Genomic DNA, 19,957 nt, shown 5'->3' with positions numbered 1-19,957 from the left:
CACTCGAATCACTGGTTTTTCTATGCAGCACATTGACTGTATTTGCTGATAAAATTTTAGGGAAAGACTTACCACTTAACAGACACTGAAAATTAACTACAGGAATAAATTCAATAGTGTATTAAATTTAATAAAGAACTGATTTAACTCTGCTCAGAAGTTATAAGTAACACTTTTTTCCAATGGAAGAATTAAACTCATCAAATTTTTAAAAATTAATGAGAAGCTGCATGTGGTGGCCCGTGCCTTTAATCCCAGCACCAGGGGTCATGGGGGCGCAGGCCTTGGAGGATCACTGTTGAGTTCAAGGTCAAGAGATTACATAGTGAATTCCAGGTCAGCCTCGGCTAAAGACAGACCCTATCTCAAAACACATATACATACACACACACACAAAAAAAGAAGAAAATAATGAGAAAATATGATTATCAACTGAAAGCTATATAGATGCATTCAATGAGATTTTTATTTCAATTATCCACAAAACAATATTACAACATCTTATAAAAATATTAAGTTTTAGGCTACCATTATTCATTTAAAAAAGTGTTTGTGCTGAAGGCTGCTTTTGCCAACATTCTTTTTGGTACAGGAAAGCTCCACAGTAAAACAATAAAGATGGAGGCTGCTGGGAAAAAAAACCCTCAAATGTACAAAAACTGTTTATTTTCTTGGCAATTAAAAAATACGTAACAATTTAAATTGAATACACATCAAGTTAGAGTTAGTGTTTTATCCTTACTATACAATGGTTAAAAGGAACTGATCCATTTCATCAAAACCTAATGAATATCATCAACTTTTCCTGGCTTTTCTGATCACAATGAGTACATAAACATAACTTTGTTACCTTTTAAAAAATACTTAGAAAAACAATACAATATAGTTCACATGAAGCCCTTTAAAAAACTCCTATCACAGGTTGTAGACATTGGGACAAATAATGACGTCACTCATCTTAGGAAGCCTCTCATGGTAGAGGATTCAATACTAAACACGTTACGTAAAAAGAAGAAACAAGTATAATCTTTAGTACCAGAACTTTTGCCAACTTGCATGAAGTTCATGTGTCACACTTTAAAAAAGGTTTAAATTTGAACATATATACCATGGCACAGCTATTTTAAATTTAAGGATTAAAGTGATGGTAGTTAAAAATCATATGTTGAGAACAGGAACTTTAGACAATGCTTTAAAGTGTGGCTATAAACACAGCATTTAAACATAAATACTAGACTTCATTTTGTACTTTGCTAAAATCTTAAAACACTAATGGCTGCTATTCAAATTCATTTCAGAATTTTAGTCTGGAAAACCAGGTTTTTTTTTTTGTATGTTTTACTTGTGAATTTTAAATTGACCAATACTTCCCTCTTCTAAGTTAGTTTCTCAGAATACGGTTACCTCCTCAAATCAACTCCATTCCAAAAGGGAAAAATGACAACCATTAAGATAGAAGGGAAGACTCAAACGGGGTTTTGAACAGTGGAGTTCTAAGAAGGTTCTGTATAAAAGCTGGGTCAACTGGAATTAGTAAAGACTTCTCTTCACTATTTTGAGGATGGAACATTCATGTAGTGTGTATGTTAACAAAACTTAGTGTGACAGTCATACCTGATAGCTCTTAAAGTCTAAGCAAACCGCCATGTGAGGAGTTTTGCATGCCAGCAAGGCCATGCTGCCTGTCCATATCAACACCAAACATTGTATTCCACCCATCCCTCTGCCTGTAAAACTTTCACATTTTCTTTTCTCATAATTCTTCTAAATACATTTTCCTTTCTCCTACTCTATATTCAAAAACAAGCTCAAAGTGCATTCAAGTCCCTGATCTAGTGACACTTTCTATGTGTGGCACCCATCACCAGAAGAACCTATCAGCAACATCTCACAGTACCAAGTCTATTTTTTTTAAATGGACTGCTTAAATGCTGGGTTTTACCTTTCATGCTATCTAAAAATTAAGAGATGCCCTCAGATTAGATAGTATATTTTCAATTACATACTGCCTTTAGGAAAATCAATGCAACCTTACAAGAGATTAACTCACTTACTAGTTGCCTTCATTATCTTACATTGAACAATTAAAAAAAAATGACTGAAGTGAAAAATTTCTTTTTCTACTTTCCAGTTCTATTAATATGAGTATGAACAGTGCATTATACTTTCAAATACCACAGCTGTGGTCTAACATTTAATCACATTTAAATGCTGTTTATAATCTATGTTTTGCTTTAGAAAAGCCTGGCCCACTTCCACACAGAAGGAGGCATATGCTAAGATTCCATGTTGACTGTTCAACACAGAAAAACCTTCAAGATCAATGCAAGACATTTTAAAAACTTGGAATGGAATTATTTGGTCCCATCAAGAATCCTAATTTTAGATTTTACTGTGGTATAACCTCCCAAATTTTGTCACTAACAATGAACAGTTTTCTGTAAGGATTCTGAGTCTGGGGAAGAAGAGAAGGAGTGGCTTGTCAACCAACAGTGGTCTTGTTCGTCCTTGCCATGCTCACACCACACCAGCAGAGTCTCACCTCTGTTGTCTTTGGACCCTGGAAGAAGTTGGAAAATGCCTCACTGGTACTTTATAGAGTTTAACACTTGGGGGGAAAGTGGTTTTGTGCAACCATGTCTGTAATTCCAGTTTACCATTAAAAACATGCAGAGTGAAGATTATCTTCTCCTGATTCCTGTCTGTGAGGAACCCCACAAACGTTCAGTATGTTTTAGCAGATTTGTGCACACAACAGGCTACTTGGATTATAAATTTTCTCCTGGTTGGTACTGTGGCTCTGTCGCAGTGAAGTAGTCTTCCAAGAACGACTGAATATATTCAAATGTTGGTCTTTCATCGGGGTCCTTCTTCCAACAAAGATTCATTAACTCGTGGAGGGACTCTGGACAGCCCTGAGGGCAGGGCATCCTGTAGCCTCGTTCCACCTGTTCCAGCACTTCACGGTTCACCATCCCTGGATACGGTACTCTCCCCTTTGTTACCAGTTCTGTCTGGAGAATTCCAAATGACCAGACGTCCGACTTTATTGTAAATCGACCATACAGTGCAGCCTCAGGAGCTGTCCATTTGATTGGAAACTTTGCACCTTGTCTTGCCGTGTATTCATTGTCTTCTATTAATCTTGCTAAGCCAAAATCTGCTATTTTGCATACGAGGTTTTCTCCTACAAGAATATTAGCAGCCCGAAGATCTCGGTGAATATAGTTCATTCTTTCAATATATGCCATACCATCAGCAATCTGAGCAGCCATATCGACCAGCTGTGGAAGCTTCAAGTATTTTCCATCTCCTTCCTTAAGAAAATCTAGCAAGCTTCCTTTGGACATAAATTCAGTGACAATGTAAATTGGCTCTTCAGAAACAACAGCATACAGCGGAACAAGCTTATCATGTCTTAACTTTTTCATTATCTGAGCTTCTTGAAGAAAAGCTTCGGGCATCATTGTACCTGGTTTGAGTGTTTTGATGGCCACCTTCGTAGTTCCATTCCATGTTCCCATCCATACTTCACCAAAACATCCTTGGCCTAGTTTAACCTCTAGCCGCAACGACTCTCGAGGGATTTCCCAAGCATCTTTGGCTAGACCTTGAGTCTGGGGTTTCACAGTTGGACACACAGTTGTTAACTTGTGGCACAAACCATCAGCATGTTCTGTGTAGTGCTTCACCAATTTCTGTAGTGTATCAAATTGTGCTCTGGTTGTGATATAGTATCCACCGTTGTCGAGTTTCCTGATTTTGTAGTGTTTCACATTGTCCCCCCTTACCTCATCCCAATCACGAATAGAGAGGGAATAAGCACCTTTAGTAGTTTCGCTTTCTCTTACTAAGAATATACCACGCTGATTCCCAGGATTCAGAAGTAGTCTTTCAGCATCTTTTCTCCCCATTTTGCCAAAATACCACTCTTCGGCCTGAATGGAATCAGCAGGCGCTACATAGTTGCTGGGGATATAACCGTTCTTTCCCGTAGCGATCGATCTTGCTTCCCACCAGTCTCCTTCCGTATTGTTAATTATTTGAAATCTTTCACCCTTCTTGAATGAAAGGTCTTCTGTAGTTCTAGCTTCATAATCATATAAGGCCACAAATATAGTAACACCACCTGTTAAACCAGGAGGATACGAACTTGGCACCACTGAGAACGTGGAAGATGTTCCTCCAAAAGGAGTCACTCCTGAGGATCCTCCAAATGGCGTTATGGACAGACTGCTGAAGGTGGCGGGCGCTCCCTTGGCGGCGGACGACGGAGAGGCTGCGGTGGGCTCTGCTCCGTAGTGGCTGACACTTGGACTGATGGGCTCTGGAGGGTTTTCAGTCGTGTACTTGATGGCTGGACTTTTGTTTTCTTTACTTTTAATGCAGCCCATTATCAAATCTGCAAAGCCCAAGGTCCCAGGTTCATTCCCCAGGACCCACTTAAGCCAGATGTACTACTAGGTGGTGCATGTGTCTGGAGTTTCTTTGCTGCAGCTGGAGGCCATGCGTACCCATTCTCTCTCTCTCTCTGGGCTCCGGCCGCGCGCGCATGGGTCGCGGCGGCGGCGGCGACGGTGGGCCGAGGCGACGCCCCTTGTTGTTGTTTTTTAATGACTCCATGAGTAATTTTGATAAATATCAGGATCTGAAATCTCTGGATTTTGAAATGGATTAGAAGCAACAGTTGTCACGTTGTATATAAAATTGTATATTTTTTTTCTACTTCATCCTCTTAGGTATTACTCAACAAACTCATAAGAGGTTTTGGAGAAGAAATAAAAGCAGCACAGAGGCAGGGATATTTTTTAAATCTGATCTAATGTCCAGTTAAACCAGAGAACTCGTTTTTGTCACAACATAATTAAAGACAGCTCACACATTTATTTTCATAAGTGTTCCATTTTCAGCAATAAATAATGTGACTTCCCCAACCATGTTCTATGCTATTGATCTTTGGGGGTGAATATTTACAAACCTTTTCCCACAAAAAATAGGATGAAGGAGAAATAGAGTAACACAGTATCAAATGAATGAATTAACATAAACTCAGTCATTATTTCACAGTTTGGCATGTCAGTGCATGTATTTATTAAAATGAGAAGAATTGTATGGACAAGTCCTTTTTTTGGAAAAAAGGTGCTCTTTAAAGCAAAGTTGGACAGGATGTCTCTTGGTAAGAAAGATGCTAAAGTAGAGCCACATTAACATCCTGCTAAGGATAAATTGAAAAAAATCCTATAAGTCTTGTTTCTTTGTTTACCAACTAGCATTTTGTGCAGTCATAGGAGTGGCTCAAGTCCTGTGCCCAAAGAAGGGGGGACTCTTAACTAACAGTTAACCGTAGTAGTTCAGGAAAGGGATACCCCACCACCAGAAGTCCTAATTTATAAGTTTGTTTTTACATCATTTCTTCATGTGGCTCATGGCACATGGCCAACTGCCATCCTTGAAGCCCATTCTCTGCCAGCAAAGCTGAGAGGTGGACCTGGGAGAGTGGTAGGTTCCCTGAGATCTCCACAACCGCAAACCACTTGGAGCGCTTGTTAAACCAGAGCACTGGCCCTGCCTCTGGGTGCGTGTAATTCAGTAGCTGTGCTGTGGAAACTGTGCTTTGCTAACAAGCCTTCAATGCTGCTGATGCTGCTGACAGAAGCCACACTTGATAACGTCTGATTCAGACACTCCTACCTTTTGACACCTCTTGGCAGCCAGCCACCAGCCTCCCCAGGGCCTTGGGGCTGTCCTTGCCTTCTATTTAAAACCTCAACAATCATCTTACAGACCTTCAAAACCCGCCTTTCAGATAAGAAAGTTTAGGAGAGTGCTTCTACTCCATGTGGTTCACAGAGCCAATTAGGCCACCATTTATGTCTCCTTTATAAGAATGCGTGTGCCTTGTGGTTAGGAGACCTGTGGGAAATTCACTGAATTTCATACATCAATCTGTCAGTGAAAGTCAGAGGAGTGATTTTTGACTTCTATATTATAAATAGTTTCAGAGGCAGTAGGGTGATATAATTCTCAGGCCCAGATGATTTTTAAAATATATATATATATATATATGAGAAAGAAAGACAGAGGGGTTTGGAGAGAATGGGCACACCAGGGCCTCTAGCCACTGCAAGTGAACCCCAGACACATGTACCATTTGGCACATCTGGCTTTACTTGAGTAATGGAGAATCAAGCCCATGCCATCAGGCTTTGCAAACAAGTGCCTTTAACAGCTGAGCCATATTTCCAACCCCGCCCCCCCCTGCACAGTGAATTTTTATTCCCACTTATAGGTACATATTACGCACATGCATATGCATGCACACATCCTCCAAAATCCAAATTTCAAATATGTAAGATAGGTGTTTAAAAGATGTTGGCATGTGAAGAGTTGAAGATATGACTTAGCAGTTAAGGCGTTTGCCTGCAAAGCCAAAGAACCTAGGTTAAATTCTCCAGGACCCATGTAAGCCAGATGCTCAAGGTAGCACATGCATCTGGAGTTTGTTTGCAATTGTGGGAAACCCTGGCATTCTCTCTCTCTCTCTGAAATAAATAAATAAATATAAAATTGGCATGTGAAATGAGCAAAAGCATTTCTTCAGCATGATTATTCTCGCCCCCACTTAGGTTCCTGGAAAGCAGTCATTGAGGAGAGACCATAAGGATATTGAGAATCTGCTCTGGTAGCATTGCGAAGGCCTGCTTCTGGGCAGGGTGATTCGAATTCACATGCAGAATCTTTGCTCTAAAATCTGTGCCCCGCAATGTTGTGCTTTAAATGTCCTGGACACAACTGTACAGTCACGGGGATGATAAGAAGAAGAACTCAAACTCCTGTCCCTAGCAAAGAATGGAAGGGGAAAGGCAATCACATACAATAAAACCAGCTCCCCCCACCCCTGCCAAAAAATGAAAAACCCTGCAAAACTAAAAAAAAAAAAAAAAAAAAAAAAAAGCATACCACACTCAGAACATCAAAAAAATTCACAAACTTCAGTTTTTCAAGATAAGGTCTCATTCTAGCCTGGGCTGACCTGGGATTCACTATGTAGTCTCAGGGTGGCCTCAAACTCATGGTGATCCTCCTGCCTCTGCCTCCCAAGTGCTGGGATTAAAGGTGTGCACCACCATGCCTGGCAACTTCATAAACTTTAAGTCAGAAGAAAATACAATGTCCTACTTTAACTCTTTACTTGGACTTCTGACATGAGTCTTTTTGGACCATACAAGAAGAACTCGGAATTGAAAGAGAAACTTGTCGCTCACTGAATACACTGTAATCAGGCCAAATTAAAGTGTGCACTCCAGCTGTCACTGGATTACCAATAATTGCTTTAAATAGGTGACTATTTTCTTTAAAGACAGAGTTTACTGATTCTCTTAAAATTTCCAACCAGTAGATTTAACAAATTTTGAGTCATGAGTGTCTTTGGGAAAGGCGGGAGGCTTTTGCTAGGGAAATGAACATGATGACGCAGGCACCAGACTTGAGGACGTGTCAAAGGTCTGTAGATGTTCTCAATCCCACTGGTGACATCAGCTGTGTGCAGCATAAGTTCAGTTATCACACTGACTTAAGATCTTTTTTTCCCTCTTTAAAATTATTATTAGCTTTCTCACCTTGTTATACGCTCCTTCTCTTGTACGATCCATCTTCTACAGCGAGTAATGCATTGTTTGTGACTGCCACTGTCCTCCAGAATCCTTTCCAAGCAAGTAAATGATTCTTCCATAGACTTCCCACATTACTCGTTTAGTCCAAATGATAGATACCTAAAAGACTCTCTCTCTCTCTCCAAATGTGTGTTTGTGTGTGTAAATTTGGCAATATTTACTCTGATTATCCCACAGTCATTTCTGGTGAGTAACAAACAAAGAAAGAGATAGCTCAATAAAGTTTTCTTAAAGTGATCTCATGTCTGATAATTCTACTGAAATATCACAAAAGCCTAGAACACGTTCTTGTTGCAGATATGTACTTGAGAAGTTTAAGAAAAATACATGAATTCAAATGCATTCAAATGTGTATACAGTGTTAGGAAACTCGAGAAGTAATGAAAATGAACATATGACTTTAAAAGTATGCAAGTAAATTAAGTATGAATGGAGCACATCACTTTGAAACACATTAGTGAATAATTGTGTCTCTTTACAGACTGAAAAGACATACAAAGGAATGGTTGGGTACGTCTTGGGTAGATGTCAGAGGATTGCTGCAGGAATGAAACCTGGAGGTGGATGTCTAAGAATCCAGAAGTGTGACAAAGTTGGACCATATACTCTTGTAAAGATAATCAAACCTCCTACAGTTATTATAACTTTTCTCAGGAGAAGTAGATGTATATTTAATTAGGGACTAATGATCAATATTGGAAAAACCATTAAGCTGATGATAGTTTCTCCCCTAACACTGAAATCCAATCAGAGTGGTCATGTAGCTAAAACATAAAACGTGTCTTCTAAGTCAGCAATTCTTTGTCCTTTCATCCAGAGCTCTTATTCTTGGTAAGTCAAAATCAAAGGAGGGCCAGCAATCAGCCTGGTATGAAGACCATTAACATTATCTGAAATTGCAGTAACAGGAAAAAGAGGATCAAGTTATTCACCAGCTGATCTTGATACCTTAGTCTGCTGTGACCACTTTACCTCCATGATACTCATTATTGAAACAATGTTAGTAATTTATCATTGTAAGACATTTCTTCCAAAACAATCCATCCCTTTTTTTTTTTTTTTTTGTTTGCCATTAAAAGGTTTCTTAGGGGCCTGGGGTGGGTGACTCAGTGGATAAAGGTACTTACTTGCAAAGCCATCCTGGGTTCAGTTGCCCAGCCATTCATATAAAGCCTGAGGGCATTCATTTATAGCAGCAAGAGAGCTTGACACCCAGCCACACACACAGCGGCAAACAAGTAAAATAAATATTTAAAAGATTTATCATATCAATTACGCAAATTAATGTGTTTCATAATGACACTATGCGCACGTACGTAAGTAATGTGCTTTGACCTTAGTCACTCTTACACTCTGGTTCTCTTCCTCCTCCTACTGGCCCCTTTCTTTTTCAAAGTAGTCCCTCTTTTACTTTCATTTCTCTTTTTTCCTTTTTTTAAAAAAAAAAATCTAGATTACACATACATTATATAATACATTATATTTAATCTACAGTCTGAGTACATGGACTTTATAAGATATTGTCCTAAGTTGGTCCTGGTGAAGCATGGTAACATTCAGAATTCTGAAAGTTTTAATTTTATCTGAAAATAATTGCCCAATGTCCAATGAAACTATGTTCACTTCTTGAGTATTTGAAAATGTTAGTGTCTGCGACTGCAGTACTAGCTAGGATTGCGTTTGCCTGGTTCAGTAGTTTGTGTCCAGTACTGAAGAGCATGAGATGGAAGAAGGGAAAACAATGGAGAAAAAGAATCACACTTTCCTGTTTGCTATTTACTGGGACATGAATGGGAAGTCTTTGGTTAGAAGAGAAATGCATATGCAGTAGGAACTGCCCCTGTGAAATATGTGACATAATTAGACTGTCTTACACATGTGCAGTTTTTAGAAGAAGTGTTTGGATGTGTCACCTTCAAAAGAAACAGACTTTTGGATGAAAAGGAATTGACAGAAACCAACTGTTTTGAAGTGAGCACATGGTCTTAATCACAGAAAGGCCAGTAAAAATTAAACAGGACAGCTGATAAAAGACAGAAGCTCATTTAGCTGTATAGATGTAAAAGGGGAACGTGCTATACTCAGACCCACTGTAGATTTATCCTGAGAATAAACTAATTTCATAACTTGACTTAATATCTAGAACATACCCCCAGAAATTCTGGTCATTACCCCAAAACCATGTAAGTTGAGCTTAATTTAAGCAATTCAAAGAAAATTTTTGTAAATAGTATACTATTCCTTAAATAGGAGGAAAATTATCACAGATAATTACTACTGGAAACTTCTACTTTGAGAAGAAGGGAGAACATAACATGCATTTGAGAAAAACAAGTCAGGTTGTATTTAATTGACATATGTATTTGTTAGAGATGTGGGAACATAAATATTTAAGGTAGGGAAATCAATATTGTCCCTTCCCTTTTATTGTTTTTTCCTGTCTTCCAGTGGAGTAACCTAGCCAAAACTAGTGTTCCTTCAAGTTGAAATTGCTTGCCTGCTAGATCAGACTCGCTTACCCAGTCATTAGTTTATTCAGCAGATAAACCTAAGTGTTTTTGAACCTAGCTAAGCTGTTTTGACTGCTAAACAACTATTAGGGTATCTTATTAATATCCTGCACATTAGCCCCTAGATAGTTAAAGCAAAGTCAGGCCCATATCAGTTTCTGACATGCAGCATTCTCTAACAAATAGAAATAAAAGCATCACACACCATGTTCTTCCAAGCCTGGGGCACTTTCCCTGTGTCCTCAGAGACACCAGCTATGTCTTTGCTTAGAAGGCTGACCGCAGGCACATACTGCAGTATTTTCGTGCATAATCATCCAGTCCCACCTGGGGCAAGGCTACAGGTCCCCTGTGAAAGTGGTGGCTGTACTTGCCTCCAGCCATGCAATGTTACCCAGAAGACATATGGCTCCTGGGCTGGATTTCTTCTGAGAATTTATTCACCCAGGGCCATAGCAGCTCATAAGTCTCCTTTTCTGAACATTTATTTCACCAAACAACAAACTTCCTAAAAAAATCCCCTCATGCTGATGAACCAACTCTGGTGAGAAAGGAGGTTTGATGTCTTCACGAAGTTACTTTTGGATACTGACTCCTGATTTGGGCATATCGGATGCTGACTGCTATCTCCAGGTTAGGGTTAGGGGTTACAGTTAATGTAGCTGTACATATGTTGACTTTAGTGACTTTAGCGCAAAATTCTTCATAAATGTTCAGCCCTGCCTGGGTGCCAGAGCCTGTGTTAAGCTCTCTGTGGGCATGACCACTGTGGCAGTTACTTGCCGGTTGCTAGGACAAACAGCCAACCAGAAGCAGCTTATGAGAGAAAAGGGTTTATTTTAGGCTTACATAGTGGAGTAATTCAGTGGTGGAAGAAACGGGCTCAGTTCCCTAGGTGCACAGAAGAAAGACATCACCAGACAAACCGCCAGCAAGCACAACACAGCCAGAGCTCAAACTGACTACACACACACTTCAGTTGAGCTGGACTACACAATCCAGCCCCTCTTCCATCTCTTCCAGCAGGGTGCTGCTTAGGAAATTTAACCTTAATCAAAAATCCACAAGGTAGGTTTTGGAGCGATGGCTTAGTGGTTAAGTCATTTGCCTGAAAAGCCAAACGACCTCGGTTTGATTCCCCAGGACCCATGTAAGCCAGATGCGCAAGGGGGTGCATCCATCTGGAGTTTGTTTGCAGTGGCTAGATGCTCTGGCGCACCCATTCTTTCTGTCTCTTTCTCTCCCTCTCTCCCTCTTTCTCTTTTACTCTCTTGAATAAATAAATAATTTTTTTTTTTAAAAATCCCTGAAGTGGGCTGGGGTGATGGCTTAGTGGTTAAGGCACTTGACTGTGAACCCTAAGAATGCATGTTTAAATCTCCAGGTCCCACGTAGCCAGGTGCACAGCTATGTAAACATGCAATCTTGCACATGTGCACAAGGGGGCGCACACATCTGGAGTTTCTTCACAGCAGCTCTCTCTCTCCTTTCTCTCTCTCTCCCCCTCTCTCTGTATGTCTCTCTCTCTCAAAAATAAAATAATAATAAAAAATCCCTGAGGCTATGGGGAGCATACATTCACATTCGAACCACTACAATGACCAAACCAGATAATACGCATTCAATATACATCTGTGATTCGGGATAAAAGTAGATAATGTAACTAGTTCTCTCGGATGCAGTGAGGTGGGTGTGGCAGTCAGAAATAAGGAGGAATTAGTAAAGCCACCCATGGTCATTGGGTGAGAGGTTTCTTCCTTATGTGTGTCTTCCTTTGGAGGTCTAAGGCGGGAGTTACTGATTCTGACCAGCTGAAATAAAATGAAGACAAGTCATAACTGCCTGCTACTCAACAACTTATTCTTATGCAGCAGTTTTTCCACCACAATGTTGTCATCCAAACTTTATTCTCTAAATATCTTTAGAATTTTGAGCACAAGGCTTACCCGGCATTCTTGGCTCAACCCTACAATTCCCTTGATTAAAGGTTAAAAAAAAAAATGAAATCACAAAAAAAAGGAGCTTTACATTTTGTTTACAGATTTTTTTTTTAAAGGCAAAAATCTCTTATTCAGCTTAACTTGGAAGGCTGAACTCGGGATTAGGCATCAACGTGTTCATTCACTCACATAAATGTACTGGTATCCAGGAAAACATTTTCCTTTCTCTATCACTCATACCAGAGCAATCAGATATGTTTTGTTTAGGGGAAAGAGTAGTTGTTGGTTATGGATTGGCAGGTGGTGTTCCCAAGCTTATGTGCGTCTGAGCGTGCCTACATGGAAAGAAGCGCATTTACACCTCTAATTCCTCGTCTCCTTTTCCCATCCTTCTTCACCACCTCCCTTTCTCATGCCCCTTATCTTGACCATCTTGGCCAAGACTCTGAAGTGTCATTTGTGACACCCACAGCCAGCTTGTAGATGCAGATGCAGCAAGGCAATCAATAAATGTGTTGAGTGTGGGAACGGCGCTACACCATGAACACGTGTGTGGACAGACTTCTTAATTTATTTATTTTTTGTTTGTTTTCGAGGCAGGGTCTCACTCTAGCTCAGGCTGACCTGGAATTCACTATGGAGTCTCAGGGTGGCTTCATGGCAACTCTCCTACCTCTGCCTCCCAAGTGCTGGGATTAAAGGCTTGTGCATACAGAATTTCTTTCTTTTAAAAAATATTTATTTACTTATGTGTGGAGCTGGGAGGGGGCCATGCCATTAACACTGCAAACGAACTCCAGGAAACATGTGTCACCGTGTGTCTGCCATTATGTCGCTGCTGAAGAATCAAGCTAAGGCAGGCTTTGCAGGCTAAGGTAGGCAGGTTTTGCAAGCAAGCACCTTTAATCACTGAGCTATCTCTAAAGTTCCCAGTTTCTTTCTTCTTTCATATGTTTAGTTGTGGTAACAAAAAATAACACATCCTGCACTGCTTACAGGAGAGGAATTAATTTCTCTCAATTATAGAGGGTAAGAGGTCTAAGATTAAGATGCCGGTAGATTTGATTTTCAAAGGAGGACCAGTTTCTTGGGTGATAGATGTGCTGTGTCTTCAATATGGTAGAAAGGGGTCCATATCTCTCTCTCTCCTTGTTTCTCTCTCTTTCTGTCTCTTTCATCTCCTTGATTAGGGAATTAGTCCCATATGTGAGTTATCTACCCTCCTAATGTCAACCTCTCAAAGGCCCACATCCTGGGCTTTCCCATTGGTAGTTAGGTTTCAATATCGGAACTTTGAGAGGACATAAACAGTCTTTGACAACCCACTTCCCTGCTTATAACTGCTGAAAGACTCCAGTATCTTTTCAAGCCTAGTCATACTGTTCATTCATTCATACCATCTCTCCTTCTCAGATACCATTCATTTTCTGTCTCTGAATTTGCAAAGAAAACTTGGGACCTTTTTATTGAAATGTTTAAATACATAGAGCTGGAGGTAAGAGCACTCTTAAGATTTCTATGAATACCTGTCAACACAATGATTTCAACCTATCAGGTTATACTCTTAACTATTTTAAGTGGCAGCCTGCTTTCCCTCAACTCTCTGTATTATATATGTTTCCTTCCTGTACAGCACACCCCACCTCCCAGTCATGTTGGCCATTTACTTATTTCCCATTTTGAAAGCTTGTTATCTCTTGGTCCTGCTGAAAAATGTTCCATGAGAGAATTATCATTGTTTTGCTTCTTGATGTATGAAAAATACCTCAAACAGCACCTGGACTAGAATAGTTGCTCAATTAATGCAGGATGAAGTGAATTGCAAAGAATTCCCAAATTAATTGTTTTTAAAAAGTATTTTTGCTTATTTATTTGCAAACAGAAAGAGAGAGAGAGACTGAGAATGAGTGAAGCAGGGCCTCCAACCACTGCAAATGAACTCAAATGCATGCCTCTCTGTGTGTCTACCTTTACATGGCTACTGGGAAATCAAAACAGGTTTGTTAGCCTTGGTAAGTAAGCAACTTAAAGGCTGCACCATCTCTCCAGTCCCCATCTCTAAGTCCCTAAATTAATCTTAAGGACTATCTCAGTCCTTCATCTCATTTGGTGCTTCAGCCATTTAGGATTACAGTGACCTCTAAGTCTAACCACCAACTAAAGGGGCTATCCATCTATATCACAGTCAAAGTTTCATATAAAACCTGCCAGTAAGTTTAAGCTCTCAGTAGAACTCCAAAGCCTGCAAGGGATGCCATGAAAATAAGTTCTGAATTGTTTTTGAAGAGCACATTTCATAATTAATGCCTAAGAGGTCATTGCTTAAGCTGGTATGATCTACCACTAATATGAAAACCCAATATTCAGAAGTAATAATATAGTCTGGTATCTGCCTGAGAATGTGTTAATATCATGCTAACTTTTCTAATTTGTCAAGCTTTCTATTTAAAATGACTAAGCAGTTCCTTTCTTGCAAAGAGCTGTTGAAAGCAATTCTACATTGTAACACTTACTGAGTATTTTTTTCATCTTCCAAAAAGATAATTTGCTAAACTTGATTAAAAATCAGACATTGAACTAGATCTATCTGAGATTATCACATATACCATTGAGCAACTTTAATCAAATTCAGCATTATTATCTTTTTATTTGCTTTTACTCTGCCCGCAGGTACAATAAAGTAAAAATATGTAAGCAATGGAGCATATTTATAATACTAGTCAGAGTGCCAGGTGGGTTGTAAAATAAATGTAATTGTTTTCAAAGATTGAACCAGATTAGCATGGATTAACACATTCGTTTTGAAATCCATGGCAGGAAGTATTCTAAACATGCCTTCAAACAACCCTTGTTGCTGTTTATATCCCATCTTAGTGCCACAAAATCACTGCCCCATAAAGAAGGCAGCGTTTTTTTTTTTTAACTCAGCTCATTTTCATATGAAAGAAATACAATTTATTAAACAAGACAAGAAAGCAGTTGTCTGCCATATTGAAGGCCAGATTTGCAGTGGTTTGCACTCTGGTTTTCAGCAGATGAGCAACGGTGACAGATCTGGAAGCCAGAATTGTGGCTGCAATAAATATTCATAACTGCTCCTGCCGAAGGAGCAGAGGGAGGTGTCTGGGTTTGCCACACATGGTTAGCAGAGGAGGAATTTGGGTTAGGCAATCCAACACACACAGAATCCCTCACAGAAGAGGTGCAGTTGCTAGTGGGCGATTCTACAGCCTTTACCCATATACCCTGCTGATGCCGTTGTCTCTCGTATGTTGTTGGTGTGTGACATCCGGCAGGGGAGAGTCAGCCCTGGGGGGAAAATGGTTTCTGATGCACTTCAGGACCCAGGGCCTCTTCTAAGTCACCTGCTGAATTTTAAAAGGATACAGTCTCTGAAGAATTATATCCAGAAGCTAAACGGAATGTGTATTATAGAGTCTCTGGGCAATGCTTGGTGCTGACAGATCCTGAATCTTGTGCTGTAGCATGAATACCACTCAAAGTACAATGAAAGGGACTGTCACATTTTTCTATTCTTGATGCAAGAAATCTCTGCCACACAATCAAGGGCCATTTGTACAAGGAACGCCACCAGCTCTCTTGAACAAAACTGGTCATATTTCCTCTCTCTCTCTCTCTCTTTCCGTGTGTGTGTGTGTGTGTGTGTGTGTGTGTGTGTGTGTGTGTTGACTACTAAGAAACTGGAAGTAAAAAAAGTTGTGTCTCAGACTTAGAACTGTGGATGATCTCCTACCCTCCAAATTTGCATGTACCATTTTCTTCTTGTTTTCATCCAATATCTGTTTTTTTTTTTAGTTTACTTGATTTTTAAAATAATACCTTATTATGTATATTTTTATGTAATACTACAAAAATAGGACAATTTATAAGACTTTTCTTCTGGTTCTTAGTGAGCCTGCTCATGTGAGGATTGGCTTTTTATATGATCCCTGGTCATTTGAAATGACATGCACTGGGCCTTCTGTATCCCAGACTTACATACCTGCAGAGTCCACCAAAATTTGATTAAAAAATATATATATGGGCTGAAGAGATGGATTAGCAATTACAGTGCTTCCCCATGAAGTCAAAGGACTCAGGTTCAACTCCCCCGCATCCACGTTTGCCAGATGCACAAAATGACACCTGCATCTAGAGTTTGTTCCCAGTGGGTAGAGGCTCTGATGTGACCTTCATCTTTCTCTTTCAATCTGCCTCTTTCTCTCTCTCCCTAATGAACAAAATGTTAAAAAATACTTTAAAAAAACCTTCTATCAGAAGTGATCATGTATGTTTTGTCCCTTGTTCCATGAACCAGAAGCAATGCAGTATAACAGTTATTCACATAGTGTCTACATTGTGTGAGATATCATTAGTTAATCTAGACAGGGTGTAGAGTATAGGAAAGGAGGTGTATAGGTTATATGCAAATACCACACTCTTTTGAATAAAGGGCTCAAGTATCTGTGGCTTTCAGTATCCACAAAGGGTTCCTAAAATTAATCTCTGGTGAATATCAAGGGATGACTGCAATTGGTTGTTCTAGTGATGAATTCTTAGAAAACATGAACTTTTAGACCTCTACTGACTCCTCCAGCTTCACAGGACAATTGTGAGTGAGAGAGTTCTTCAAGATTAAAATAATTTCTCCCTGCCCAGCTCCCTGAGAGACTCATATGTTCACCAAATGTAAAACACGCCTTACTCTGCCCGAGGAAGCCTTTAGTACACTAAGCTTAATTTGGGGATCTCTTTGTGATCCACACAGAAGATCCTTGCACGGTATATGTGGATGTTGTTGGCAAGGGAGGGCTGTTGTGTTTGCCTGTGTATTTATTTCAGCTTCACTGTGTTACAGAATGCTAGAGAACAAAAACAACAGAATCCCTTGCCTGAGATAAATGCAGGAAGCTACAAAAATCTGATTGTGAAATAATCTTAGGACAAATTGCCTTGCTCATGCTTTTCTATCCTTGTTTTTTCCTTGGTCTGCATGGAATCTCATTCCAATATTCTATTAAACGTCATAGAGGAGCGTGAAATAATGACTTCAAAATGAGACAAAACAGGATTGGCTCCTCCTGTCTCAAAAGCCAAGCCTTTGGCAGTTCTTCTTTTCATGCCCAGAGAGTTGATACATCACGAAAACATATTTTTCAGTGCCACAAGCAAAGAGGGAAGTCTCTGAAAGGGTTTTTGCCAAAGTCATTAACCTTAGTACTGCAGAATATGGATGAAAGAAAATTCCATTTCAACATTTTATTCACAGTTTGCTTAAGTCATTATCTATCTAGCTTGCCTCTGATTCTTTCAGGGGAAATAAAAGTGTTTCTACCAATTTCCCTGAAGTGTCTATAGTTGGAAACATGTTTATTTTTTTTTAATTTTTAAAAATTTAGTTGCAAGGAGAGCGAGAGAGAATGAGAATGGGCATGCCAGGACCTCTAGCAGCTGCAAATAAATTCCAGATGCATGTGCCACTTTGTGCATCTGGCTTTACATGGGTACTTGGGAATTGAACCTAGGTCATTAAGCTTTGCCAGCAAGCACCTTAACCACTAAGTCATCTCTCCAGCCCAGAAGCCAGTTTTAGCAGTGAGCATAACAGACAGTCATGCACAGTCATGACTCACGTACACGGTTTTGACCTGTGGCTGATGGCATGTACAACAGTGATCACAGACGATCTTGTCACTTAGAGAAGTCACAGTGCCAGGCATCTTAGTTTGTGCAAGCATGATGGTAGATGTTCACAGACAATCATCTGATGGCTCATTTCTCAGAACGTATCTGGCCATTAAGTGGTTCATGACCATGCATTAATGGAATGATGTGTGTCCTGTGTCCTACGCTTCCACCATTGGCCACTCAGCGGAGTGTGAATTGTCCTGTGAGTGTGTTGATGGAAATCCAGACATGGGGTCTTATCTCAGCCATGACTCTTGCTGTTACCTGTTAAATAAGTTAGCTATCTTGGAGTCGGTGTTTCTCATGTATAAATCGAAGATAGTCATAGATCACCTCCAAAATGTATGTGGGGGTTTGGGGTGTGTGTGGAGGGTGTGGGTGTGTTCATCAAACTGGCTACTATAGTCACATTTCATTTTAGATACTGAGAAAATTACTTTGATACATAGCCTTACAGGGGAAAATAATTTTAAAAATCATAAGCCTTGTTTTCTCATTTAACCCCTGATATACCTCCATCAGTGGTTTTCCTTTGCATTCTCCAACACATGTAGGGAAAGGCTAAACCCTTCAATGAGGCCCCAACCTCCTTACTTACATGGGGCCCAATGTAGGGTTGTAATTTGGGAGAGAGTAGAACTTGTTTAGAATAAGTCATCCAAGGGCTTCGGGTGTTTAAGGAAAGTACTGAACTAAGTTGTCCATTGTTTCTCTCAACAGGAGCTCTGGTTGTTCCGTAAATCATAAGGCTAGTCATGAAATTTTAAACCACCTCCGCTCAAGGTTGATATTCTTCTTCTTATTTTAACTGTTTTATTTATTGACAATTTTATACATGTCCAAAATGTATTTTGATCACAGTCCCCTCTTGTTGCCTCCTTTTGACCCCCATCTCTGTCCTACTTCTGCTGAACCCCTTTTTCTCCCAAGTAGTTCCTCTTTTCTTTTGACTTCTCTCTCTCTTTCTCATTTCAAAGTCATTACAGCAAAGTTTTCAAAGCCTGCCTCACCAGAACTTTCTGACTTTATCATTCTTTTCTTATGTTGTTCAATATCCACTTTTAGCCCTGGATAAAAACATCCAGATCTAGGAGATTAAAGGCAGACTATTTAGCACACATCTTGCAAAATTGACCTGACTACCACCTTTATCTCTACCATGAAGGAAGTTGCTGGTCATGTTCAAATAGATAATGTCATAATGTGTGACTCGACCTTTAAACTACCCAGGTGGTCTTGCCATCTTGTAAAGTTGTTCTTATTCCATAAAATATATTCTTTTAAAATAATCTTTATAAGAAAATGTTATTTATTCCTCATTTAGCTTATTATATGGGAATGTGATTCCAGACATCACAGACAAAAAGGGTCAAAGGGCTTTAGTCTTTCTCCAAACACCTGAGTAGATGTGTAATAAGTGGTGCTGGTCGTTAGAAATATGACAGGCTTCAATTAAGTCTGTGCCTGTCTTGTTTGTGATATGTCCCTCTATAGCGCATCCTCACATGCCTTTGAAGATGATACTAATAGAATGCTTGACATGTGGTTCACCCATTAATCTTTCCTATGTCAATTTTCATTGAAGAAACGAATTAACCATTAGCCAAGTTTAATAATAAACCGAAGAAATGTGATCAGTCCCAGACTATTGGATCAGAGAGAAATGGAGTTTAAAATAAACCCGCAGCTCTCAGTATTCTAGCTATGAACAGAGTACGTCTGATGTGAAATTAATTGTGGCTGACCAAAAGCAACCACTGAGGCAGAAGTTTTACATGGCATCCTTGTGTAATGTCTGAAGAATAAGAGCTTAATTCACTATTTCCCATGACAAAAAAAAACAGTATTCAGTCAAATGCATTTTCTACAACTGACATCACAAATTATTTATCTTATTTTTTAGTATTACTATAAGTTCTTTACAAACTTTATGAATACTCATGCACCACATAAATATATTTCTGCCAGTGGAAACTGTCAGAAAACCAGCATAGTGTGGAACTCATGTTCTTGTGGTGATGCTAATGAAGGTAACTTAGGATGCTGCCAATCATATAAAAGTCTAACACAGGGGCTGGAGGACTGGTCTGGAAGTTAAGGTGCTTGCCTGCAAAGCCTAAGGACACTTCTTTATTACCCACATAAA

At 39.6% G+C, this 19,957-nt stretch overlaps 2 protein-coding genes across 3 annotated transcripts in view; one reads left to right on the top strand and one right to left on the bottom strand.

Moving 5' to 3' along the window:
* Window positions 1-19,957, top strand: part of Gpc6 (glypican 6) — a 1,121,087-nt gene that overhangs the window by 753,849 nt on the left and 347,281 nt on the right. The gene's annotated exons all lie outside the window — the stretch shown is intronic.
* LOC123459337 (tyrosine-protein kinase Yes) lies at window positions 449-4,483 on the bottom strand. The gene has a single exon (XM_045145396.1). The coding sequence runs from the start codon at window positions 4,392-4,394 to the stop codon at window positions 2,769-2,771; it is 1,626 nt and encodes a 541-aa protein (XP_045001331.1). The 5' UTR covers window positions 4,395-4,483; the 3' UTR covers window positions 449-2,768.

Source organism: Jaculus jaculus, chromosome 3 (genome assembly GCF_020740685.1).
Source record: "Jaculus jaculus isolate mJacJac1 chromosome 3, mJacJac1.mat.Y.cur, whole genome shotgun sequence".
NCBI lineage: Eukaryota > Metazoa > Chordata > Mammalia > Rodentia > Dipodidae > Jaculus > Jaculus jaculus.
The sequence above is the reverse complement of the archived record's forward strand: the minus strand, read 5'-3'. Positions and strand labels throughout refer to the sequence as shown.

What these genes read in the sequence shown, in the direction of transcription:
- LOC123459337 (XM_045145396.1), bottom strand. Translation starts at nt 4,394, where the DNA reads ATGGGCTGCATTAAAAGTAAAGAAAACAAAAGTCCAGCCATCAAGTAC.